This window comes from Scleropages formosus, chromosome 3 (genome assembly GCF_900964775.1).
Source record: "Scleropages formosus chromosome 3, fSclFor1.1, whole genome shotgun sequence".
In the NCBI taxonomy this organism is placed as follows: Eukaryota; Metazoa; Chordata; class Actinopteri; order Osteoglossiformes; family Osteoglossidae; genus Scleropages; species Scleropages formosus.
In genome coordinates, this window is record NC_041808.1 from 10,342,402 (window position 1) to 10,369,990 (window position 27,589).

General features: G+C 49.5%; 1 protein-coding gene across 7 annotated transcripts; it reads right to left on the minus strand.

Annotated features, from left to right (window-relative positions):
* Positions 1-89: 89 nt before the first annotated feature.
* zfyve9a (zinc finger, FYVE domain containing 9a) lies at positions 90-27,143 on the minus strand. Of its 7 annotated transcripts, XM_018734818.2 has the most exons (20): positions 26,535-26,559; positions 20,908-21,079; positions 20,233-20,330; positions 17,975-18,082; positions 15,209-16,674; positions 14,404-14,503; positions 13,864-14,040; positions 13,329-13,510; positions 12,988-13,111; positions 12,756-12,878; positions 11,761-11,916; positions 9,701-9,925; positions 6,821-6,903; positions 6,436-6,540; positions 5,632-5,782; positions 5,439-5,519; positions 5,051-5,213; positions 3,248-3,353; positions 2,976-3,152; positions 90-2,727 (listed from the first exon to the last, which is right to left on the minus strand). In XM_018734818.2, exons 4-20 carry the CDS (start codon positions 18,042-18,044, stop codon positions 2,566-2,568), a joined length of 3,651 nt encoding a protein of 1,216 aa, XP_018590334.1. In that variant the 5' UTR covers positions 18,045-18,082; positions 20,233-20,330; positions 20,908-21,079; positions 26,535-26,559; the 3' UTR covers positions 90-2,565. The 7 variants fall into 7 exon arrangements, with proteins under 7 accessions (XP_018590334.1, XP_018590332.1, XP_018590335.1 ...); XM_018734816.2 differs by lacking the exons at positions 20,908-21,079; positions 26,535-26,559 and adding an exon at positions 26,809-27,143; XM_018734819.2 differs by lacking the exons at positions 20,908-21,079; positions 26,535-26,559 and adding an exon at positions 26,804-27,143.
* Positions 27,144-27,589: the final 446 nt, after the last annotated feature.

Sequence of the window (27,589 nt, forward strand, 5' to 3'; positions counted from 1 at the left end):
AAACTATCGTGTTCTAGTGACAAGGAGGAAAGATACAATTCAGTTTTGTATAAGTTTTATTATACAGATACTACAGTTTTCAATAGACTGCTCTTATTGACATTTGTAGTGTACATTAAAGAAAGATGTACAGTTTTTGGCTTTTAAATACATTTGTTCTTCCTTCCACTTGATGTCAATGTCTGGGATTTGTTTCCAGCTTGTTAATTTACACATCTTTTTGTACAGAAGGATTGCGGTTGCAGTTCCATGTTGCAAAGGAGGATAGGAGGCAGGGGTTGTGGACATTGTTCAAAAATAGAGTTCAGTACCAGGCTTGGCCACAAAAAGCTCCTTTGTTGCTGTAAGCATGCAGTGATGGATTCTGGGAATTAACCGTATTAGTTTATTTGAAAAAGTCTTATTCCAACAATAGTCCCCTTTCATACTTAAACACCTGGGGGCATTGCCAAGGGAAAGTCACATTTAATATTTTCTAACTGTATTCACACAATGGGGGTAAAGTTTCAAATGTTATACATGGGTGAAAAATCAGTACAGGAATGGGGGGGGGGGGGGGTGGCCTGAGACACCACTATCACCTCTAATGAATAAGATCACGGTGAACAGGAATGATTTTCCCATAATTGAATCACTCGGCTGCATTACTTGACCCACGTGGTACTGAAATAGTGAGGGTTTCCCTCCCTTTACTCCCCCATTCCATACTTTAATAGTTTCATTCTACAGTTGAGAATGCAAGTTTTTTTTTTTTTTTTTTTTTTAATGACCATGTGTTTTTATACCACCTCCACTCCATGCATGAAAACAACTTGCCCTTTAGAGGGACAAAGCCAGTTGTCCAACACCAAACAAACCTGAAGACAACCCCCCGATCCCTCCGCACCTTCTGTAACTGGTCCAGATGACAACCTACAGCTGTAGCACCAAGGGGCATCAAACTCCTTCTCGAACCCCTTCCTAACTCACTTTGGTCAGCCAATCCATACCACTCGGTTTATAGTGAGAAATCTCTGCGGTGGCAGTGACCTTTGCAGGAGCGGGGGGTAGGGTTACCTGAGGTTCTCCAACACCAGCAGAGCAGCTACCATGCGGGGAGAGTGTTCCTGCAAGGACACTTTGGAGCCCCAGGGCCGAGCTCTTCCCTTCTGGTTCAGCATCACTGCTCCGTTGGATACTACATACAATCAGGTGAAATGGGGTGAAAAGGCCAGTTAAAGCCCTGTTCCACCCCAGTACCTCTTTGGAATTCTACCACTTTCACCACATTTACTCAAGTTTGTTAAAGTCCGTAAAGAGCTACCTTTGCCGAAGGACTGAATGCCTGGTGAGCTCCGCTCTGAAGAACCCCTTCCATCCCCGCAGCTGTCTTTACACCCGCTCAGTGTGACGCACCATGGTGCCATAGCGCTGTCCTGTGCGTCTGCTCACTGTTCCCATGTTCCTTGTTTCTTTAGCTCCACTTGGGGAGCCCTGCATTGCACAGGTTTCCTCTGAAAAGAATGATGCTGAGAGCTGCCAGCAGGGGGCGCACTGGAAACACTCGGAAGCCTTAGCGTGTGTAATGCGACAGGCCGGTATGGGAACAGTAACGTTACATTAAAGCCACAGGAGTGGGTATAGTCATCTTTTTACACCTTTTTAAACCTTCATTCCCTCAATAGCCATACTTGCATAGTCAACTGCCATCTCATTTTACCGCAGCGCAGTTCATCGGGGAGCCGACAGTCCGTCTGCGAGCGTAGGCCTCGGCTGGGAATAAAGCTCCAAGGCCTCGTTCCCTGACACAAGGGCTACAAGGGCTGTACTTCCTGCAGCTGTGAGATCCACCACCCAAGGTCCCACCCCTACTATAGGATCCATTGCTGATGCCAGCCACCGTGCTGCTCCAAAGTGCCCCCCCAGTGGGACAGCCCTGTTACAGCACCTTTCACTCAAGCCTCTGCAGAATTCCACAGCAAAACCAGCAGCCATTCCTTAAACGTGTGTCAAATAAAGCATCTCGTGATTATTAAATAAAGCTAAGAGGCAAGACTGGAGGCCACAGAAGTCCTGTTCTCCACAAGGAACCAGAACCCAGGCACCGAGCACGAGTGCAAGCTAACTCACACCGACACAGGGCCCCCCTCTCCCCCTCCAACAGCCAGGTGGGACCGTTTCTCCTCGCTACGCCAGCCTGCGTTTCACCAGTCACGTGCAGCACAAAGGCTGCGGACCCAAACTGTTTCACCCAGGGTGCAGTGCACCCCGCTTTCAACCCACTATGGAATTATGGGTAGAGAGGACAAAGTGATGTTCCGAAAGGGATGCTGCTGCCACGTGGAAGCCCGGTGTGGGTGGGTTGGGGTGACGGAGGGGACCTGAGGCCAGGTGGGGTCAGTCTGCTCACTGTCCCTCGATGGCCCCCTCCACCCGAGAGAGGCTGGACATGATGCATAGAACTTGCGGTGGAATGCTTTCCGGCACAGCTTTCAGGCTCTTGGAAGTGCAAATGGGTGGGTCGGTGGAATGAGGCCGGCCTGGGGGGTCGAGGGGGAGCTGGCGGCAGCTGAGGAGGAGTCTTCTCTACGAGATGTTCTCCAGGATGTAGAAGACAAGCTCCATGACCACAGGACCCTCGCTGAGCTGGCAGGCCCCGCTGTGGATGACAGGCACCAGGGCGCTGTCCAGGTCATTCATATACTGAGGAGGAAGCGGCTGTCCGTTGCTTCCAGCCAGGTAACCCACCTGCGAATCAGAGCGTAGCCCACAGGGTCACCTTAGAAAAAAGCCGATACCATCAACAAATCAGAACAATAACAGCTCCTGCAATTATCGGAGAGCGGAAGTAACAAACACTTTAAAGAACATCCAGCAAAGCTTTCAGTCGGCTCGGTGACTATCTGCTGCTGCACGTGTGACAACAGACCACATGGCCAGAAAGCTGCGCTCGGAGACGCGCGGTCTCCCGATATACCGGTGTGCGGCGCCCTCACCTGGTCCGAGTCCAAAGTGACACGCAGGCCCAGCTTGGCCATGCCGTCCTCCTTGAGCAGCTTGAGACGGGGGCAGAGAGCCACGCAGAAGGCTCGCGCCACGTTCTCTGTGAGGCGGCTGTGCTCCGCTGGGTCACTCAGACCGTTGGGCTGGTCGTCACTCTGCAGGAAAAACACCTGAGGGAACAACGTAACAATGACAACTCTATTATTTCTTGATATTCAATGTTATTCACCTCATGGTGGACAGCGTGGGCAGCTCTAGCGAGTACCTCTGTCCAGCGGATGACTTTCCCATTGGCCTTGTACTCCGAACCATGGAAGATCTTGATGCTGGTGATGGACTCCATGGACTTGCCATCAATGGGACTGATGACCCTGTGCGGAGGACAAAGGGCAGATGAGGTCATGATCAGGGTGCAGGAAATAAACCATCTAAAGTCTTGCTTGCTCTTCCTGTGGCACAAGGAGGAAGGAACAGCATTGATGGAGGCTGAGGTCATTGAGCCCTTGACAGCAGAAACCTTCACATACTTCCATGATCCAACAGAAGATTTTTGAACCTCCAAAAAAGACAAAATTCACAAACGCTGGATTGGAACAACTGGGACAATTTTCAGATGATTTTGACAAAAAAAAAAAAAAGTCTGATCTACATGGTTTGGTTTATTCAAATATTAGTTAATATATGGTTAGTACTGATTATAATGTTCAAATCACTACATTTTATAGACATTTTTGTTTAAGGAATGAAGAGAACTACATTAGCCTACAGAAAACAGACCAACAGACTGAACACAGCTCACTGGCTCCTCACATTAGGGATGGTTGAGTTACACATCTTTCAAATGTCTCTTTTTAAAAAAAATAAAAAAAAAAAATTGTTGTCTGAATTAATTCAACTTAGTTCCACAGCTCGCATCTGGTGGTGGTGAGTGTTGGTGATCAGTAACAAGACAAGCCACTTTGCACATTTTTCCAAATGATTCAGTCAACAAAAGGCAAAACATTCATAGGGCCAAACATTTTTTCAGACATTTCTACCTGTAAAAAATGAGGGATATGTACATTATTAAAAACTGACTGACTGACACAAGGGTTAAGAAAGACTTTGTAGTTAGAAACACAAAATTACACTAGACTTCTCTTCCCAATTGTGCTCATTAGCCGAGAAGCCAACAATCTCAGTAGGTACAAAACGGTTTGATACCCATCTGTCGTTTTTGGAAAAACTGTCATGGCACAAATATACACTCACGCATGAAATGATTTTATTCTCCGGAAGTGAACATGCGAACAACTTCTGCTGGTGTGACAGTACCTTGTTCCACAGAGGGAAGGGGAAATAAATAAAAATAAGAACCCCATTGGCGTTTACAGCAAAGCCCTCAAAGAAAGGCCATGATTTTGAGACCGGGAGCGGATCTCGCGGGTAGCGAACCCCACCTACTGGTTCCCTGTGAGAAGGGACTTTCTCAGGGTTATGCTGGGAATTAAGTGTCACATATGAAAGCAATTCCAGGTAATTAAGACCAAGCTGCTTCAGAGAGCCATCAGGGTACATAGTGAGTCATAAATGTGCTTTATTTCCCCTTTAATGAAAGGGAGTAGCAGGTCACATGGACCCTGGTACAAGGTACATCCCTCCTCATTAGAAATAAGTGAAAATAGTGCAACTTTAAAACAAAATTATAATGCTGTACCATATTTCTATTATTTTTCCACATTAGTGTTGCTTTAACACGAAATATGTTAAATTAGTGAAAAATATGACTAAATCCTAGGACACGATGTACTACTCCTGCATTTTAATTGTTCATATACTTCGTATAAGGGCATTTCCAACTTACGACAGTCAAATTACGAAGTGGTCGTTGGAGCAGAACCCTACTGTGAGCCAAAGACCACGTGTATGTGTGAAAACAGGCTGCGAGTTGTTAAACACATTTTCAGTAACACAAATGAAGAGAGTCTGTATGTTGCACACAGTAGGGAAAGGTACCGTCTTCAAAACAGTGGGTTTTACCCCAGTAAACAAGCGCCCATGGGAGGTTTGCGCCGTTCGCGGCACCCACCCCTTGTTGAAGTTGCGGTCGTCCTCCAACCACTGGATGTGGACGTGCTCCTGGCTCTCCTCCTGGTCGGCGCGACCGCAGGCCACCGTGAAGTCCTTCATCTCTCGCAGAGCCTGGCGCAGAGCCTCCATCGTCTCCGCGGTGACCTGCACCATGACGCCGTCTGCGACGAGAGGCCCGGTTAGTCACTCGCTCGCCCACACACAGGCCCCGCGCTCACAAAAGGCTGTTAACACACACTCACGCAGAAGGGCGCACTGCTATTCGGCATCACTCACGCACACAGAGCTGCAAAACCTCAGAGTGCGATGATGAGTAACGGCAACAAACTGCGACTCCCTGAGGAAAGATGGACCGAAGACAAACACGGACGCTGACGCGCACACACCTTCCACGATGCTCGACTTCGCCAGGTACCCAGACGAAGCCTTCAGCGCTCCGCTGAACACGAAGAAACAGGCGCCAGTGACTGAATTTAAAAAACGACGACAACAGAAAAGGCTATGAGCAAGGAGAGTGCTGCCGGCACCCCGAGAGGAGTCGCCGCAGGGCTAAACGTTTCCCGACTCGGCTCGGCCCACCTTTGCGGGGCTGGTTGTGGATGCTGATGGCCTGCGTCTGGTAGTTGCCATCGTCGTTCTGCACGCACACGAGGTGGGAGTCGGCACGCTCGTTGAAGCAGGCCCCCAGCGCCAGCACGTGCTCGTTGGACTTGTTCATGGCCTTCATCAGCTGCAGCAGGAAAACGCAGGTCATCGCCCAGGCCGCTCTCCATCGCATCACTGCGTCCGAGCCTCACCTTGCAAGTTTCGCTTCATGGAGAGAATGCTAGCGGAGTAAAAACCACCTCCAGTAGGTATCTAACACTACAAGTTTTCCCGACAACTCGGAGGAATCCTGGAACATCTGAACATTAACTTATCAGGTGGCACTACACGATCACACCTGTGAAATACTGCTACCTTCTGCCCTATGCATGTGGATGTATTTGCAATGTCTCGGTGTACTCTCCCTACGACGCTGTGACCCGGTGCTGATCACAAATGTAAGAAGACAGGGGGGTTTTAAAAAAAAAAAAAAAAAAAAAAACCCCCACACACACACACACACACACACACACACACACACACACACACACACAACAGACAACATTAAGTATAAAGGAAGGAACTTTAAAGAAAATACAATTAATGCTACATCAATAGAGCACATTTTGGGGTTGCGGACTTTACTCGGAGTGTCCTGACGGAGCCGTGGCACCTCCCGGAGAGGAGCGCTTGGAACACTGGGAAGTGCTGCTACGAGACAGCCAGCGAAGGTCCGTCGCTCTGAGGGGGCCCTCACAGGGACATGCTAACACCTCCTCCAGGTTAAGCGATGCCCACCTCATTGTAGCGGTTGCTGGGGATCTTGATACAGGTTCTCCGCACCTCCATGTCCACCACCAACCCGGGTACGACGGGCAACGTATACTGGTAGTTCCGGAAGTCCTGGCAGTCGAGAACATGGGGCGGGAGGGAGGGTTATTAATCTCTCACACAGCACGTTCATCTTCTTGGGTGGGAAAAAGCGCACGCCGCTTCCCGGATGCGTGTGACAGAGTAAGCAATAGCCGGCACGACTCTGCCGTCTGTACAGCCGAGGAGAGACCGTGCAGAGAAGGCAAAGAACTGTGAGGAGGAGGAGGAGAAGGAGGGAGAGGAATAAGACAGATGGAGAGAAGAGGAGGAAGTCTGAGCGTGAAGGGGGCAAATGGAGCGAGGTCCTCACCGCCAGCAAGTTCATAATGGTGTGTCCCGTTTCCCCGAAGAGGGGCTTCCTGAATCGCACGCTGAACAGCGGACAGGGGTAGACTGCAACAACATGGGGCAGGGGACAGGGGACAAGAGACACGGTCAAGAGCCAGCAGCGCTGAGAAACACCGCTACGCCGACGGGCACCTCGGAGACCCAGCACACCCCACACACAGCCCCCAAGGAGGCGGAGCAACACGTCGGCAGGGAGCTTCTCCATGGCAACCACTTCCGACAGCACCGCATGCTGCCCTCCGCAGTAGAAAAGTGGCATGTGTCACCACAGTTATACGCATATATACATCATCCCTGCGTGGAAGAAAAAGCAGAGAGCTTAGCGGACACCGGTTACGTTCGGCATGGGAAGCAGCAGCGTGGGCGGCGAGAGGATTTCAGGGAGCTTAGGGGAGTCCATCATTCAGTGACACACACTGTACACAAGATGAGGAAGTGCTGAATGCACTTGTTTCATGGAACTGTTGCCAGGGGCAACTGAGGGGGGAAGGGGGGGGGTGCATTCGAATCCCTGTTCTCATGTACAGGAAGAGCAGAGTGGCGTCAGTCAGGGCTGTCTCATCCTCTCTCTGCACACTCTCACACACTCTGAATTTGAAATGAGTTTAAAAGCCAGTCTTGATTCCTTTCATTTGTACGTTATTCATGTAGCTGACTCTTTGCTCCAAAGCTACTTAAAATGATTTGCCTTAAAAACAGCTGGGCAATTTTTACCGAGTACCTTGATCAAGGGTACAACAAGCAGGAGCATGAATTTTAAACCTGGGCCCTTGACTGCAATCCAGTGGCTCTAACCACTACGCCACCTGCTGCCCAAACTAACAGAAAATAACTCGTGTTCATTTGAGCTTTATGAAGGACATCACGCTTTGGTAACAACACACGCTCCCAAAAGAGGAATCAATATTAAAGGTCAAGGCAACTTATTTCTCAGGGTGAGTAAGAGATCCTGAAATTGTAGCATGTCTAAAATTGGGGGGGGGGGGAATCACAAACGTGAACTTCACACACTCAGGACACCATCGCGAGCTCCAGAATACAGCTTCAGAAAGCTTGTGTGCAGAGTAGCAGGGCAGCAGCAGACACGCACTTGCACAGCCCTGTATTCTGCTCGCCATGTGGATCTTTCAGTGGGTGAACAGACTGCTGGCCGTCCTGGCGTCAGCAGCATGCCAGCGCCTGTGTGAATTAGCTCATTGGCTCACTGCTGGGAATCTAAACGCTGCCGTCGGCTCCCTCGGTTAGGTGGGATGCACACTGAACAGACGAACAGACGGCAACACAAAAAAACAACCCAAAGCACAATGTGCAAGAGCAGGACTCATTTGAAGTGTCGGCCACCGATCCACTGGCATTCAAATCAAGTGACAGCGGAGTTGTGACAGATACTGCATTTATTTTTAAGCCACATTGTCTTATACAGCTTGCAGTTCTAAACACTAGCTTGTCTGCTTCTGAACAAAACTGGGACCGTAACTCGTTTTGTTCATAACTCCAAAGTCACAAGCTATAAAAGAGTTGACCACTTTAAATTAATGTAGAGTAAAATTAAAACAACTGATCATAAAAATTCACTATCTTCACAAGCTCCTACTCAGTGCTGATTCTTGACCGATTCGTCCAATAAATGTACAACGTTCATAATCTGGTTATTGATCACCAGCATTCGGAAACACCAGACACAAGCTGAGCAGACACTTTGGAAACAAAATAATTGATAACAGCCCCACATTCCTGTTATACTCAGATCAGCAGGAAACCACGTCACTTTTCCTGTAATAGAGAAGAAAACGTAATAAAAATAAACCAGAAAATCTATCTTTAAAAATCCATAATTTGACAATTTGTAACATAAGAAGCCACTGTGTACTGTGTGACCTTTAAGACCAGGATGCTCAAAAAAAACTCCCAATTTATCACATTAGCAGGTCTCCTCCAAGGGTGAACTAACAACGTTATGGTCACACATTCACTTCCTGAGACCACAAGAGAACCAGGAGCCTCGCTGGAAAAATTAACATAAAACTCACAAATCTTATCTTTTGCGGTTTATTTTGATGTAACCAGTGCCACATGAAACAACAACCTCATATGTAACACAATTTTCTTCAAGTAGGTCATAAGGACATTACCACCACCCCTAATTAAAAACGCTGCCAACTCGACCTGAATTAGATGAGAAAACGTGCTTGTAAGATAATTAAGTTAAAGCTGAGATTTCCTTATCATGTCCAACACTATAGCAAAAGGAAAGTGCTGCTGGAACAGACTGTCACCAGTTATTTTCTTTATTCATTCATTCTGCTGTCACCTTTCACTGTTAGGTTTGTGCACTAAGCTACGCACATTTACGTACCTATTTAATCTCCTGGCTATTTTACAGTATCAGTTCAGAGTGGATCAAGGGTACTAGAGGATTTAAACTGGGAAACTTCCAATTTCAAGGCAATCACTGCAACCACTACACCTCCTGCTGCTCGAATGCTGAACGACATGTGTTGCAGTAAATGACTAACAAGAGCCTCACTGAACAGGGTCATATCGATTAAATACATATGTACTGTTAGCACAGGCGGCCTATACCAACAGTGCTGCTCTGTACATTTACCGCACAAAACGCAGTTAATTTAGACATCCTTCAGGAACAGGATGGCTCAGATCTCACAAGGCTTCAAAGCTTAGCTAATAGCCTTGTCTATGTGTGTTTAATCTCCCACATGTGCATAAAAACCCAACACATGGAGGTGGTGGAGAATGGAAGAGAAGCGTGCCTGTCAACCGGTGCCGTCTAATACGGTTATATGTAAGTGGAGCCACCAGTCGGGAGCCCAGCCTGACTCACATCGGTACTCGGCGCCCAGCCGCAGCATCAGGCGGATGGGGAAGACCTTGGCCCAGGGCGTCTCCCACTTCTGGACCAGGATGCCGAAGAGGTAGGGTGGATTGGGTAGCAGCAGGTCCTGCAGAGACTGGAAGGTAGGACTCACGTAGAGGAACCCTCCATGCTCCCGGCTGCCCAGGAAGCTCTGTGTAAAAAAGGAGTGACCCAAGTGGCTCACCACATGGCCTATAGAGGGGAGAAGAGAGAGAGAGAGAGAGAACAAACAGGATTATGCAAGGGTCACACAAAGAGAGGAGGCAGAAGGGATCAGACACATAACCCAGTGCCCTATCTCACCATGACAAAGGCATCCATCGCTGCCTAAGCACGGAGCCCTGGAACGCAAGACCCGACCCAGGGACTTGTAAACCGGTGGTCAGACAGTGGCAGGAAGGCCCAGTCAGAGTGGGACAGCCATTTCAGCACAGAGCTATGCAAAGCTCATCTTCTATCCTCAATAATTGTTTCAAAACAAAACAATGGAGTGCGAGTCAACAGATGAGCGCCATGGGCTTGTAAATATGTACCATGTGTCTAAAGGTCAAAAGCCAGGGACCACAAAACACACACCTGATTGTGACCAGTTTCCAAAGAAAACATACCATCTGAGCTACTTCAATAGTCCACTTCATTGCTTAGTTGACACATCAACTGAATCCAATGTAAATTTACTCATTTACCCCACTGGGTACTTTACAGAGCAATTCAGGTTAAGCACCTTGTACAACAAGAGCAAAGCCCATTGCTGGAACACAGCCAGCAGCTCCATGTCCTTAACCACTGTGCCACCTGCTGGCACTTTCACACTTTTTTTTTTAAAAAGAGGAATCATTACAGACATCCCTCGGACAAGAATCACGAGAATTAGGATGACCGAGTCATGTTTGCTGATGCATTGTTTCTCACAGCTCCCATCTACCATGCACTCACAGGGCTCCGGTTCTGCTTCTGACCACAGCAGTACGAGAAACGTTTTCTGCGGACATGGACTGCGCCTCGTTTGTCAGAAGACGCGGAGCAGCGATGAGTCACTACAGACAGAGCGGTGCTGCTGTGCCACCGCTGCTCCCGTTTTTACATTCAACATGCTCTGTTAAAAAAGGGTTTAATATTATGAGGCAAGCAAATATATAAATTAATATTTTTGGGTCTCTTTTGGGACTTGGACCTACAAGGAAGTCCATTTTTAACTGGCAGATATTTTTATTGCACTACAATCAATTGAAATTGATTCATATAACTTAGTCCATACTTTTTAATTCTCTACAAGAGACACGTTAGTCCTCGACTTACAGCGGGGTTCCTTTCCAATGACCTCAGCGTAAGTCACACACCCTCATACTGTAGTATATAAATCATTAGGATACATAAACATTTAAAATGCAAGAATGCTATGCACTATAATAGGACTGTTACATTCTTCAGCAATTTCACACATCATTCATGTTAAAATACAAACAGAGCGATAATACAGCAAAGTATTATACATATTCTCACGCAGAAGTGTGGTTTTCACTTTCATTTCGAAATATTTTGTTTTCCCCTTTACAGCACCACCAGAATACCCATGTTTTCACACACTACCAATTTCACTGAAAAAGTAACAAATGAAATCGCCAGCAAAATGTTCTGTAAATAAAACAAAATCAATAGACTCACTGACTGAATCAATAATAAATACGGGTGTGTTTCAGCACTGCGGTCAGCTGATATTGCATAGCAGATGGAGCAGTAGTTATTAGATGGTGTAACCAAACATGTGAACTCAAAAATAACACAACGAGGTTGGTGGGACAGCTGGCACGAGAACGGGTCATTGAAGGTCACATATGTCGCAAGTTAAGGACTAAAGCAGAAACTACAACATTTGTTTGGAACTGGGCCTTCGCTGTATTTTTTCTTTTTCTTTTTTAAATATCCACAGCAACCCAACGGGACCTCGTGGATTCTGCGGACAGGAGGTCAAGCGGTGGCCGAAGACGGCACAGCGGGTGGAGGGGCGCGGGTCTCCGGAGTCTCACCTGTCAGAGCTTCCTTGTAGAGCTGCACAAAGTGACTGAAGATGTCTTTGGGGATGCTCTTCTCGTCCGGCAGACACTGCAGCAGGACCACCACCTCGGCCTGGCCCACGGCGTGCATGCCCTTCGTCGTCACGCACCAGCACTTCCTGTTCACGTCTGCAGGGGAGGGATGGAGAGAGCACCGCTCAATAGCCAGCAGCACATACAAGTACATCTGAATGAGCAGAGCCCTTTTCGTTGCTTTCCTGCTCAAAAACTCGCAGCCTGAACTCTGGATCCTCTCACAAGTTACCAAACAAGCGAATTTACAGCTCCATGAAGCTCATCATGTCCAAGAAGCATCTGATCACCGTTTCCCTCCCACGCTGTGACAGAGGGCCCATTTATCCCTGAGCTCGAGTTGCCATTAAGGGGGACAACTGAAGCAAGAGGAGCTAATTCCAAGTTCACCAGGGACCAAATTAGCCAAGTTCCTTGTCCAGTGAGGGCCGATTTATACGCCGTCATCCATACACCATTATTTAGACACGTTTTAAACACACCAGGTTCAAAGTGCTCCACCTTAAAATAGTGCTGAACCAAACCCATAAAGTACATACGAGACAGCCCCAACAAAACAAATGGATCTCATTTACCAAAATGAAAGATGATGTTTAGGGTCAAGGTTAATAACCAAAATTTGATTACAAATACACACACGTAAGCCACCGAGTATATATGTTTTGTGCTATCATGAATTTTTTAATGCACTGCACATTAACAAATATCCAAAGTTGGAAACGCTGAGGGACATGATTTTGCTCCGGTTTAAAGGGTCACGTTAAAAACCAAGGAGCAAATGCAGCAGTTATAAAAGCTAAAAGTGGACGCATAATTAAATGCTCCAGGACAGCAAAAGATGCGGAACCAGGCCTTGACTGTCAGGAAGGGAAGTAACATTTCAGCACTGACGACTGGTCAAAATAACTGAACATATCCAGCCATAGGACACTCACAGTTGACCAGCTTGACCATGGCCAGCAAGTTGGCGTTCAGGACAAAGACTAAGGGGTCAGGGCCACCCTCCTCCAGCTGCTGCATCAGCAGTATCTCAGATGGTCGCTCCTCCACTGCGTAGTCTGTGGTATGGAAAGCGCAGGTTATAATTAGTGAGTTACAAGCACTGCCCCGATTCACAAGGTGGGGGTTGGGGGGTACACAAGCGCCCATGAGCTGCCTCCCCCGTACCTCCTTTGACACCAGTAGAGATGAGGATTGGAGGGAGCCCATCCTCTGGGATCAGGTTCACTGAGCTCCCCACTGGGCTTCCCACTGGAGCTCCTGTGCCCTGAGCGGGGGTGGCGGATGCAGCCTGTGGGCAGGGAGGGGTCAGTACAGGAGGCTGAGTCATTGCCACACTAATACCACTGTTGTGACATTCCTGTAGCCGTCACCGCTCTAATAAGCACGTAACAACGGAGCACCTTCCCAAAATCCATCCCCATTACATTTCTCCTGCACCGGGTCCCATTACGCTGCTGGTAAATGAGGTTCCCGCGATGCGTTCAGCAGGAGTGCCCTGCCCTCACCTCGGCCACCTGCGTCGGTTCTGTCGAGTCCGCTACTGAGGGTTTGCCCGACTCCTGCGAAACCGTCAGGGACACCGAGGGGGCGGGACTGCTGGCGGGCAGCTTGGAGGAGTCGGCAGCTTCCCCGTTGGGCAGGATGCCATCTGCGAAGCGTACCCGCCTCTGTTCCCGCGGGAGGGACCCTGCGGCAGGAGGGTGTAATAAGAGTCACTTTAGCCTGTCTGTCTTGAGTGAACACGGAGCATGCAAGAGAACACAGTGCAGATGTTCACTCTCAGGCTCCAGAACCCATCTCAACCCGCATAGCAGGGTAATCAGAAGGATTAAATATACCTCCAGGAGACTGAAAAATGCAAATCTTGGTTTGTATCAGACTAACAAGGGTAAATGCAAAAGCTATTTGTCTGTGAAACTAAATTTTTAAAAGCACTCATCAGATACGTTTACATTATCGACAACACCGTGTTGGACGGTAGCTGTGTCTAAGCAGCTATGAGCGAACTGAGGACATTGGTTTAGAGCTGGGTGCCGTTACCCTCGGAGCCTGGGTGCTTGAGGACCCCGACAGGCACCATCACGGTAGGCGGGGGCGAACTGAGCGCGCCCGAAGCCTGGGCCTGCTGGAGGGGTGGAATGGTGGAGCAGTACTCCGCCGGGTTGTTGGGGTTGGGGCTCTGTGTGCAGCCGCTCGCCGCATTCTCCCACGATTGCGCTGGATGGGTGGAGAGAGGGAGTTTAGAATCCGACTCAGTCGGTGTGGTGTTTATACCTTCTCACTGCGTTTGCCTGGGTTTCATCCCAAAGACCTGGTTCAGGTGGACACGCGATTTTAAATTTCCCACAATCTCTGTGTGTGTCAGTGAGGATAGGCTCCGAATCACCACGATCCACCAGAGGACATGTGATAATTGATAATATGTGGAAAAAATGAAAGCTACAACCCCACTCGGTGCTGCACGTCAACACAAATCAGATATTCAGAGACGAGCCTGTCTCAGCGTAGGAGTTCCACCAGTGGCGTTTCAGTGGAAGTCATCTCCTCCCGGCTGCATCACCCTCCTCCCCCTTTACTCACCATTCATCAGTGCCGCATGACAGGTGACACACACTCGCGCCTCCTTCCTGTCCATGTATGTGAGCCTGCTCTTCAGGCTGCAACAGACCGTGCAGAACACCTGCGCGACAGATGAGGGCCAAACCCAGCGTCAGGATGGACACGTCATACGCATAACGTCCTACTGTCCCCCGCCTCCTCGTCATCGCTGGTTTCACTGACCCAAAACGGATTCTCATCCTGTCCGACTGTCAAGGTTGGGTTTTACCCCCACTGAACAACCTCAGTCGAGCACCAACATGCTGCCCATTATTAAAACCGATACAGTTAAACTAAATGTATAAACTGACAAACTGTAATACATGTTATTTCCTGGTACCAGGGACCGCATGGAGCAAGGGTGGACTCTCTCCAACAGGCCCCCAGAAAGGACAAGACAAGGTGACTGAGAAAGCAGATCAAGTTGACTGCAAACAGAGCCGCTCGCTGGGGAACCGCAAATTCTGGGAACGCAAGGGCCAGGGCGATATGTGCTCAAAGCCATTTCTGGGAGATAAGGAGTAACACGACCGCACACGACATCAGGTCATAATGAAGGTCGCACGGAAAAGCCCCCCAGCTCCCGCACCACACACCCCTGGGGGTCCTGGTAGAGACACAACAACACAGACCCTAAGGGGGGCAGAGGAAGAACCTCATTACAGGTCCTATCTACAGCTCTGGGAAGATTGCTGCCGCCTTTGGGTGCCCTGTAGGGGACGTCGTGCTATTCCCACAAGTTTATCAGCAGCAGGTCCTTCAGCAACGTGCCGGAGGAGGGACCCACCTTGCCACAGGCTCGACAGTGGTGCCTCCTCTTGGTGAAGGTGAACTTCACCTCACATTTCATGCAGATGGGGGCATGCGAGTCTGGGACCCACACAGGGGCCACCTCCCCCAGGGTGCTGAATGGCTTTTTCGACAGACACCCCAGGTGTCCTGCCTGAAGGTCATTATCCGGACTCTCGGGTGTTAGCGTCAGGCCGGAGGAGACGAGGGAGGCACCCGGATCGAATCGGGCCGTCCTATCCCCGTTCATGCCAGTGGCCTTGGCCTCATCCCCGTAGCCTACGGCATCAGATGGGTCTCCGGCGAGACCCTGGGTCTCCAGGTTCTTGTTGCGGCCTTGGGGGCCAGGTTTGTTTTGGACCTGCCCCGAGAGCAACCGGGGGATCTGCAGCTTCAAGCTGACGGGCTGCTTGGGCCGGGCCCCACCAAAGGGTACGCTGACAGGCTGGACGCGCCTGCCGCTCACCCTCTGGGCCCCAGCCTCTGGGCCACGGGGCTGTTCGCAGCACTCCTGCTTGCTCTCCTCCATCTCCTTCTCCTCTGTGACAGAGTCCTCCTTGGAGGGTGGGCAACGGGAGACTCTCCGGGGTTCTTCTGTGCTCAGACCGTTAGGGAGGGACCTCAGTGGAGACTGGGATGCAGCATCTCCTTCTGACACCTCAGGATGGGAGGCCTCTCCCTCGTGTTCGTCAGGCTCTGAGGCTGCGCCATTCATGACCCTTTCCGGGTGACCTTTGGTGTCAGGTTGGCAGAGAGCTGCACCCGAATCTGGAGGGCTCTCCTCTTGGACCCTAAGAGCAGCGAGCCTCGTTGGAACTTCTAGATTGTGCTGCCCCTTCGGGGAGCCAATGATGCTGCCATGCTCAGGTGGCACAACCTCTCCCAGAGGTTCAGCAGCCAGTGTACTGTCCCTCTCCTCCTCCAGGGAAAAGTGTGTGTCTTTAAAGTAGGCCTCTTCACTTTCAGAGAGACCTGCCAGATCCCTGCAGGGGGCGCTGTGGCAGAGGTGAGGGCTTGTGATCTGGCAGGTGGGAGAAGAGTCCTCTTGAGGCCCGGAATCGATGCTGGGCTCCTCAGTGCAACCATTCAGATCAGGGTCAACGGGGCAGCCATTCTCCAGCCCTAGAGATGGGGGGCTGGCTGAGCCCTCACTGCTGGAGGTCCTATGGGTGCTGGCAGCCGACATCTGCCCATTGCTGCTCACCAGCTTGCCGATGTTGGGCTGGGCTGGCAGCGGGCTGTGGAGGTCCAGGGGCCGCTCGTCCACCCACGGCCCCTCAAGCCCCAGGCTAGGGTCTCTCTCGCCCTCCCCATCTGGCTCTCCGCCACTCTCGGAGAGCGGTTTAAAGCTAAGTGGGCTTAGGTCTCCATGGGTCAGGGCAGGGTTCAGGGAGAGCAGGTGGGTGGACGGCGCCAAAATTTGGGTCCACTTTGCATCGGAGAGAGTTGGCGTGTCCGACTCATCTGGGGAAACAAAAAAACCCAATGTACAGCTTAGAAAATTAAACACTACATCTCCTTTGGCGGGGGGGGGGGGTGGGGAAGAGTACTGCTTTAGAAGATTTTTTTTTTTTTTTTTTTTTTTAAAAAAAAAAAAAAACAAAAAAAAAAACAAGCAGTATTTACATAAAGGAGGAGTAGATTAGTACTCTTCATTACAGGCTCAGGAACCCGGTTACTCTCTTCTCCAAAAGACAGATGAATTGTTCGTGCCCACAGCAAAGGAGTCGTCATTAGGGCCAACTCCCGCCTGCCTGGGCTTGTGTTCCGACACCCTGTCTGGACTCTTATTTCTGCCCCTCGCTATGCAGCACAAAAGAGGCGGGGCGATGGGAGCTCAGCAGGAAGCAGGGGAGCGCTGGCTTTGGTTCAACTGCCTCCATAGCCTCACCCTCCTGCTGGAGCCACTCCCATGATCCTCCCATTGGCATATCCCCCTCTGGGAGGGCTGCTATCCTGCTCTGACCTAGGAACTAATCCGTCTTCCTGACATCTGAATGCTTCCCACCAAGGGCAGACATTCCATTACCACTCAAACAAACACACACACACACACACACAAGCCCTCCTGTCCGTGTACTGTGAAAGCTCATTTGCATTCTCTCAGCACAGCTTAAGCACACAGCACTGCTCATCACTGGCTCCTTCCTAATCCAAAATGCCCACCTCCCCCACCCATCAGGAGGGCGTGTGAACGTCAGCAGGCGGACCGCATGCTCAGCTCCCCCGAGGTGTGGCCACCACATGCGGAGAAATATCGTGTGTGTGTGCGCGCACACCACTGCAGCCCACCCAAGAGAGCCCTGCAGCTTGTATATTACTACACTCAAGCTTCACTGACTCACACACACCTCTGTCTTCTCAAAACAATCCTCAAATCACTACCCAACCTTTACGAATGCCAACACACCTCTAATACAAAGGGATTCCTCAGACCCAACACGTTTAGGCAGCCGTTGGCATGTCGATAACAAATGAAACCCGTTGGCATGAAACAGGATTTCCTACGGACGTTTCGGTGCCCCGCCCTTCCGAAAGTTTGCTACCGCCGCTGTAAATATCACCACCCTTGTACCAACACAGTGAGACTGTCAAAGCTTCCGGTTGCTGTCAGGGAATTAAGCTCAATATGCAGGGGATGGTGAAACGTGGGGGGTCTAAAAGTGCTGACTGCCCCCACTACCCACTGGGTCTTCAACAGGCATCCTTTCCCACGCTGCCCCCTGCAGAGAGAAGCCCCAACCCCTCTCCCCCAACTTCTCACCTTCATTCTGTTCAAACTCATCCAGCACCTTGTCTAGGTTAAAGGCCTCTGCCTGGAAGTAATTCTCCATGGGTCAGGAGCCCCCACCCTGCCGAGTGCTGTCTGGACCTAGAGGGAGAGACCAAAACCAAGGTAGGAAGGTCCTCATTGAGCAGAAAAGAATTCCAGAGTACAGCTGTGCACACTCATGTGTCAGCATAACATGCACATCATCATCATCATTATGATTAATGAGTTGTTTAGCTGATGCTTTTATTACCATGAGTATTATTTAACTGAAGCTGTCCAAGACAATTTACAATTATTTACCCACTTTTACAGCCAGATCATTTTTACTGTATTATTTCAGGGTAAAGTACCTTGATCAAACTACAGAAGGTGCAGGGATTCAAACCAGAGTCCTGTGCTTACAAGGAAATCTTTAACCACTGTTGCACCTGCTACCAGTTTTATGTCATTTTATATTATATTTGATCCATTTGTACAGCTGGATATTCTACTGGAATTACCAGAGAAGAGCAGTGGCAGGGAGCGGAACTCGAACCAGAAACAAAGGTTACCGATCCACATGTGGAAGTGCTACGCTACACGGTGCCCCGTGTATTCCACACAGTGTGTCAAGCTGCGTGGGTGAGCTCTTACCGCGGTGAACATCATTAGGCTCGTTAATTTCCCTCTAATTGCAGGATCCTCCAAAGGGCAGTACCACTCATTACCAGCTGCTACCAATTTTTCAATTTAAGACAAGTGAACTCACATCTTTCTCTGCGGGGAAAAAAAAAATGGGAAACCCCACACATATCTTCTCTTCTGGCTCTCAGAGTTGGGGTAAAAAGTTTTAACTTAATACAGGTATTCCTCGACATCCATACTTACAATGGCCATCATCAACTTTACCGTATTATTACTTTTAACGTACTTCCCAACATCTAACAACAAGCGCTCCGCGTGTTGTACGATACCATCGGCTGCCCACACCGTCGCAACAAACCTATTTCTCTTCTCCACTCAGTCAGTGTGTCTATCTGAGTTTTATTTACAAAAACCATCTTTTATTTACAGAATGCTTTGTCAGTGATTCCACACTAATCTTTTTTGGCTGGCAAGCAAAAAAGTGAGTGTTCTGGTGGAGCAGGGGGGGAAAAAAAGGGGGAAATAAAACATTTAGAAATGGAAGTGAAAAGAATTCTGCAGTGTGAAAATATAACTGCTGTATTTACATTATGCTATATTAGTACTGTTTTAACATGAATAATGTGTTAAATTAGTTTTAAAAAATAAAGCCCTATTATACAACACAACTTTCATCCATGTTAATTATTTATATATCCTTATGATTTATATAACACAAAGGGGTTTGAGAGTTACAACAGTCATCGGAACAGAAACCCGTCGTAAGTTGAGCGCAAACTGCATTTTCCATGATTTGAACCCAAGCCAAGATCATCGCTGCCTTTACAAATCACCCCCCAGGGACATGGAAACAGGCTACCTAGACAGCTCCACAGAGGGCACTAATGCAGCAAGCAGCTGGGGGTCTCGAGTCCGCTAAGCAACGCCCTCCATGCGTTCAACATTTTACTGTCAAGTGAATACACGCTATGTGAATCTTGACCGAGGGGGAATTATTCACGTGATCCACCAAATGGATTAAGACACACAAATGGGAATTTATTTTGGCTTGGGGGTGGGGGGGATCACTGCCTTTGTAGGCATGACAATATTTAGAAAACATTCATATTCATCGAAGCATCAAATGAGAAAATCTAAGTAGTAACCAGTGAGGAAGCACAGCGGTCACCTGATGTGTTTGGGTGAAACAGCCAACAGAAGTGGGTGGTCCAAACACCCAGTCAAATGTACTTCTCACCAATGTCCAATTTAGAGAACGGTGAGGGTATAGATTATGGCTACCCGGCAGAACTAAGTAAAAGCAGAACATTTGTGCCCTCCCACAGCCCAAGGATGCGTTTCAGCTAAACTGGCGACTCTAAATTGACCACTGTGTGTGTTCCTGTGTGTGCGAGAGAGACAGAATGCGTGCGTGATTGACCTTCAATGGATTGTTTCCCTGCCTCATGCTCTGTGTTTCCAGAATAGGCTCTGGACCATTACAGCCCTTCGGTGGAGAAGCAGCTACTGACGATGGATGTTCGGCTTTGCACGAGCCATATGTTGCAGGTCATCTGAGGACTACGATGCCTGCAAAACAAACTCATCATCACTCAGATTCCTTTTCTATCGGCAGTCTCACTCACCTGCTGTCAGGTCCTCTTCAGCAGGCGCAGGGGAATACACAGAGACCCCTCAGGGGGCTGTTACTCCTTCCAGTTACGCAGATGTTGGACACCCATACCTGTCCCAGGAGAAGAAGCAAGGTCACAATAAAAAAATAAATAATCTTTTCAAAATCAAGCTAAGGCAAGACAGAGAGGGCAGTACGATACAGGTGTAGCCAGCATCTCACAAGCATCAGGGACGCTGCAGCAGGGAGGGACCTCTCCAAACTGCAGAGTTTCACTTTTGCGCTCAGTACCGTTAGCGCACGGGCTGCCGAGCAAAAGCTCGAGATGGACACTTGGGCGAGTTCGAAATCTACTGAGTCGACAAATTTTCAGAGTTGTTAAAGATGTATGCCATCGTGACCCCGGGGAGCTGAATTGACGGAGAAGGGAGGATTACTGCAGAACGTGGTTCTGTCCTTGGTTCAGAGGAGGGAAGAAAGCACAGAAATGCATCCCTTGACCTCATCCACAGTACCACTGCTTCGGAGCGCACCCATCCGAGTCACATTTCCTAAAGGATAACGCACTCAAAGCATGCTCATCACAGAGGCGATTTAATTACCCCGAAACCGCATCGGCAGTACAAGTGCCGCAGGGCAGCAGGATTAACATGAAGGTCCCAGTAAATTCCGCTCAACCCAACTTTACCATGCAAGGAAGTCGAGAGTCGAGACGATCCCGCGGGAAACATCAGGGAAATGCCAGCGTTGTCACTTGGCCGCCGGTCCAAGGAGCTGGAGCTGGAATTGGAACTCGCCGTCGTGAATCACGCACCCTCGCTCAGCGTCCGAAGGGGGTTCTGTAGCAGCTGGAACGTCAACTTCAAGGCAAATGCAAAACAACGCTGCCGCTCGGCTCTCGGCCTGGCCTCCATCACCAGACCAGACGCTGAAACCCCGCTGAAACCCGCTCTTGCTCTGCACGGTCCATTTCCCGTGTCCAACAGACCATAAGGCATTGCTTGCGCGAGGTCTCCTGGGCAACAGGGTTTCAACTGGGGGGGGGTTGTCCTTTTGTAATAGCAGCCCTTGTAACTTTTACACCGTTCTGCGATGGCCCAAGGGCCCTGACACTGCAAACCCCATGGCATTCTTTGCTGCGCACGTCCCACGAGAAATCCAGGACTACTGAAACCCCTCACACCCGGGAGAGGAGCCCGTATTAAGATTTAATTACTCTGCGGTTACCCTGAATTATACATTGCTGTGCAAAATAATTGAAGGTGCTGTATTTTTAGCATCCAATCTCAGAATTGCTATTTCTAGTGTCCATCCTAGTTTTTCCACTTCCACGAGCGACACGCACTTTTACCGCACGGAAAGGGTCTCGCAGGCCCTTGAACACAACACACAGCGATTAAGCGCTGGACGCCTACAGCCAACAGCGCCTCTACCGTGAAGCATGATCGCACTGTGCTCCAATTCTTTCCATTCGAACTCCTTGACGCAGGACTGAAATCGAACAATGTGGAAGACATTTACGACGGGGGCAGGGGGCTGTGCAGACACAGTCCTGACTCCGAGGAACACGAGCAACATCGAACGACACCCCTAAGCGGCAGACACGGGCCGGCACCCAGCACACACATCTGCGTGCCCGGGTTCCCCAGCTCGCTTTAAACGGCAGTGTCGTTCATCGCAATTGAGGCAGCCTGCGATTACATCTGAAATTGCACCATAATCCCTGCCGGCAAATGAAATAAAATTGACCACCTTTAATATTACCCTCTTTCGCAAAGCAGAAGGGCTTCTTCAAAACCACTAAGCATCGAAGTGGAACATTTAAACATTTCATTTTCAAAACCCATAACAACCCACGTGGCTCGCTGACGCTATATTTCACGTACCTGTATACGAGTTCATGAAGAGTGATCCGAAACATCGTCGGACTAAAAAGCGAGTCAAAATCGACAGCAGGTTTGCTGTGTATTTTCAGCATCGCGAGTCTGTTTTTTTTTTTTTTGTCACTTAGATGTTTTGGCAAAGTTCAAAAGCAGTAAGATATAAGACTGCAGTTATTCTGTTGTGCATTTGGGAAATACCTGCCTATTCCTCTTTCGCTGCTGTAATTCTGGGGGACAAATAGGTGAGAAAATTAACTAATTAAGCAGACCGATTAAAGCCAGCGGCTGTGGGTGGAACGCTAACCGGCACACGCAGCAGGAGCTGCGATGGAAGCTCTCGATCCAGATGCTCCCGCTTCAAACGGAGGGTCACGGTGGGTTTTGTTCCGGCTGACAGGAGAACCACAAGTGAACGCACCGCCCTCTCTGCACCCATGCGACTCCCTTTCCAGCCTTGCGGAGGAGAAATTTGAGCTCGAACATCTGCGGGACTGCAGTGGAACACTCCTGATCTCACAGCGATTGCTCACATGCGCACCCAGGTAGGGAACCCTCAATCCCACCAAGAATGACATGCAAGGCACCCAGTGCCCCTTCCTCTGTGACCGTGTGGCCAGACCATTGGACCCGGTCCCACCGACACTCAGGGCTGTCACCGTTGCACATGATGTCACGGTTGTGGAAAAACTCTCCACCACAAATGCTGCCGGTCGGCATCCCCGGCGGGGCAAAAGGGGGTTTACTCCTCTCATATCCTTAAGCATGGTACTTAACCTGAATTGCTTCTGTAAATACCCAGCTGTATAAACTGGCAAAGATTTAAAATTGCTATGCAATTCGCTTGGAATAAAAGCACGTTATGCAAATAAATAATGCAAGGCTCGCTCTTCTACCAATTTGGTACGGCAGGCGATTCGCCAAGGCAGCGAAGCCCCGACTCAAGTCCTTCAGGGCCAACCTTCAGCGGGATTTAGAATACCGCACACTTCAGTTATTGCCCAGGTTTCACCTGAAGCATGAGGAAAGGTGACCGATTATCCCGGAAATTATGACAACGGGGCATTTAAGAGCTGTGTTTCAGGGCAAGAAGAGCGGCGTCGGGAGCGCTGTGCTCCGAGCTTGCCGGATTGCTAAGGGGGAAGACCTGGACGTGTCCCCTCGCCGGCCCGGACAATTCCAGGAGCCGTGCCGCCTCCCTGCTCATTTTCGTGCACATACTCCTCGCTTCCCATCATTGTTTCCTCGACTCGCTCACCAACCTGGACACAGGAAATGCAGTCAACACCACTTCCTCCGTTGAGGAACAAACACTTTCTCTCTCCCAGAAGAGCGGCTACTCAAACCCAAAGCTTTGGCCTCGCCGGCAATCTGAACTCGCGGAGGGCCGGCATCCCACGTCACCGTCGTCGTTTCACGGACACAGAAACGGCGGCATATTGTCTGGAGCTTCACGCTGCTGTGGGTTCAGACACGACTCGAAATCTCGCTCAGTCTGTGCGCAGTTTTCAAGTTCTCCTCGTGATCGTATGGGTTTCCTCCGGGTGCTCTGGTTTCCACCCACAGTCCAAAGATATATTCCAAGTTAACTGGTGAGTCTAAACTGACTACAAGCGTGTACATGTGAACGGTGTGTGAGACTGCTCTGTGGCAGACGGTGGTCCCGTCCACAGCGCACCCTACCTCACGCCCTGTACTGCAGGGATAGGCTCCAGATTACTGCAATCTTCCATTGGACAGGCAGTTATTAATACATGGATGGATGACTGAAACTAAATTTCCAAATCTCAGAACTGGTAGCCGGGGCATCTCTAGCGTGTGATCATCAATTAAATATAAAACAGGGAGAAGTTAAAGCTGTAGAAGAGGTTGCAGATCTGACAGCTGTTCACAGCGCACTTCCATGGCCCACGTCGACAGCTATTACAACTTTTCTCCAGCGCTTTGACCGAGATTTAACACAAAGCGACAGATTAAGGAGCGGGGAAAAAGAAAGATGCCTCACGAGCGACGTTACATATACTAGGAAAAAAAAAAAGTGACCGCATGCTTAGGGAGATGTCTCGTGGGAATTCAATGGGATGCCTTGATGGGAGCTCAGTATAGCTGGGCCTGGATGAGCAGCAGGTTTAAGAAAGGTATGTTCCTATGCGCTGCCACAGGTAAGCAGAAGACCAGCACAGTGTGTGTGTGGGGGGGAGGGGGGTCAGAGCACAGGATAGCAAAGGTAAAGCAGAGCAGCTAACTCCAGCGTGAGACGTACACTAAGGGAATACGACTTCTGGCCGCTTTTCCATTCCTTTATGTGCAACGCCAGGAAACCGCTGCCCACTTTACTCAAGTGTCTCCAAAAAGGTACGTGCAGCGGGGAAGGGAAAAATTATTCCTTTCTCACATGATCCAAGAGGGTAAAGGGAAACCTGTTTTACTGCGGTTGTTTAACTGCAGTCACACCACAACGACAAGCGTGCGTTCCTTAGATTATGCAAATGACCCCTGCATAATAGCATACATTTCAAGAAGCCAGAGCTCCAGCGATGGACCGCATAATTTCCCGTTGAATCATCCAGTCAAAAAACTGATTTAAGAATTAAATATACCATAAGTATAGTATGTGATCTTACTTAGTTTATATTTATTCATTTAGCTGATGCTTTTCTCCAAAGCAACTTACACTATTAAGCTACTTACAATTATCTAGCCATTTATAAAGCTGGGTAATTTTACCGGAGCAAATGAGGGTAAGTACCTTGCTCAAGGGTACTGCAGCCGGAGGTGGGATTCAAACCCGTGACCTTTAGATCCAAAGGCAGCAGTTCTAACCACTATGCTACCAGCTGCCACATGTAATATTTTAAGCATTAGAAGCTGCTGCTGGTGCAGCCGCACATAACGCGACCACATAAAATCGTCGTCTGCATGAGCAGTCAACATTTCGGGAAGCGAAAGGAGACCGAGGTTAATCCGAACACCGGCGTATCTCAAGATGCTCAATACCGCAGAACAAAACCACGGCTTCTAACACGATCGCCGAAAGGACAAGTCTGAGCCGGAGCGCACACGCTACTTCAAATAAACATCAGAAGCGAAAAAGCACGAGAGGACATTCCTGAGACAAAACAACGATGGCAGGTACACAAACAGAGGGACTGATTTATGAGTGTTCAGTTCGGTTACTGTATGTACTTGCAGTCCAATGACGTTCCGCAGCTGCTCGGAGCAAAACCTGTTCAAGGAGCAAAACGGTAAAACGTGGGACAGATAAACAGGCTGTTCTTCTACCGTAATTAGCGCTGCTATTACAGCCTTGGAGCTCTCACTCAACCCAGTAAATTCGTTAGTCAAGTACAAATTTTGGACACGTACTACTTCTGATGAGGTCATCCAGCTATTAACTTTAGGTGCAAAAATACAATTCTTCACAACAAATTACTGTCACGAATCTAAGTACTCGCAGGACGGTGAATCAGAAGAGAATAAGGAGGAACGGCTTTAGTAAAACAATGAAAAATGAGTATAAGACGTGCTCTGTTATGACTTGTCTTTTTGATATGGAAGCTGGAGTAACGAGAGTCAACAGACCCAAAATGTGGACCTTCCCACCACCAAGATCAGGTACTACAGACATCTAAACTGTCCAACATGTGGACCTTCCCACCACCAAGAGCAGGTACTACAGACATCTAAACTGTCCAACATGTGGACCTTCCCACCACCAAGATCAGGTTCTACAGACATCTCAGCGGTCCAACATGTGGACCTTCCCACCACCAAGATCAGGTTCTACAGACATCTCAGCGGTCCAACATGTGGACCTTCCCACCACCAAGATCAGGTTCTACAGACATCTCAGCGGTCCAACATGTGGACCTTCCCACCACCAAGATCAGGTACTACAGACATCTCAGCGGTCCAACATGTGGACCTTCCCACCACCAAGAGCAGGTTCTACAGACATCTCAGCGGTCCAACATGTGGACCTTCCCACCACCAAGATCAGGTACTACAGACATCTAAACTGTCCAACATGTGGACCTTCCCACCACCAAGAGCAGGTTCTACAGACATCTCAGCGGTCCAACATGTGGACCTTCCCACCACCAAGATCAGGTACTACAGACATCTAAACTGTCCAACATGTGGACCTTCCCACCACCAAGATCAGGTTCTACAGACATCTCAGCGGTCCAACATGTGGACCTTCCCACCACCAAGATCAGGTTCTACAGACATCTCAGCGGTCCAACATGTGGACCTTCCCACCACCAAGAGCAGGTTCTACAGACATCTCAGCGATCCAACTTGTGGACCTTCCTTCCCACCAAGAGCTGGACCAAGAAGAGCACTGAAATCCACCCCCTGTGAGAGACTCGGCGGAGATGTTGTCCTCTCAGATCTGCTCAGGTGGCTTAAGGTGAAGCCCGTAAAAACCCACCTTCTTCTGCATCCCGCAGCGCACCGCATTCCCTCCTTTATGATCGCCTCACGGCCCTTTTATGCACGATCCGCCCAGTTCGCGAACAATGATTAATATGAAAAACACATCGACACGCCACACACAAACACATCGATTTCCATCTTCGATAAAGATCACTGGTAATAATATAGTGTGCGTTGGGAGGGGGGGGGGAGTGCGGAGGGGGGGGGGGTGCGGTGGTGGAGGGGGGGGGAGCGCGAGAAGTGTGCAGCGCGAGCTCAGCTCACCTCACCTCAGGAACGGCACTCATCTTCCTCAAGCAAAACAGGAGCCGCCAAACTCCACCATCGGTTCCGGCATGTCACGCGGAGGGCTTCCCAACTGGACAACTGCAGAATAACACTTTCGGACCTCTTCCAGATGTTCTGTTTTTCTCGCAAATGCAGCTATCCGAGTCCCTGTGCGAACTCCGATATCTCCGGGCTCAGCTAGAAGTCGAGTAGTTGCGCGAGGGCACACCTCCCCCCAAGGTTCTGGCGTACAGAAGGTTACGAATCTGCGGCGGGGTGCGTCATATTGGCTCTGGCCACCTCAGCGGAGAAAGCGGGAATGCGCGTACGCCGGGGTTCCGTGTTGAGCCAAAATGGCGTCAGTTTCGTAACCCTCAACGGCTTCGCTTTTTTTTTTTTTTTTTTTTTTTCCTCGGGCCTCGCGAATTAATTAGCGTGTGCGTGCCGGAGCGCGGAATGGACAGCGCCCCCTGGAGCTGGGAGGAGTAATTGCATTGCATCATGAACAGCACTGCTGCTGATGTAACTTTGTGTGCATCCAGTGGAGCGAGAAGCACATGCAAAGATGTGAATGCAACACCAGAGCCATTCTGGACAACGCTGTGGATTTAAATCTGAAGATCGGTACGGCAGACACGGGCAGAGGGGCTGATGTGCTGGAAGAGGTCTTCTTAAAACTCGTACATGTCCTACCCCCCATCCCCAGCCTTCAAACTGAGATCTGTACTCCTCGTACCCTTCAGAAGACATATTTAGTCTTGCGTGGTGAAGGACACAAGCTTA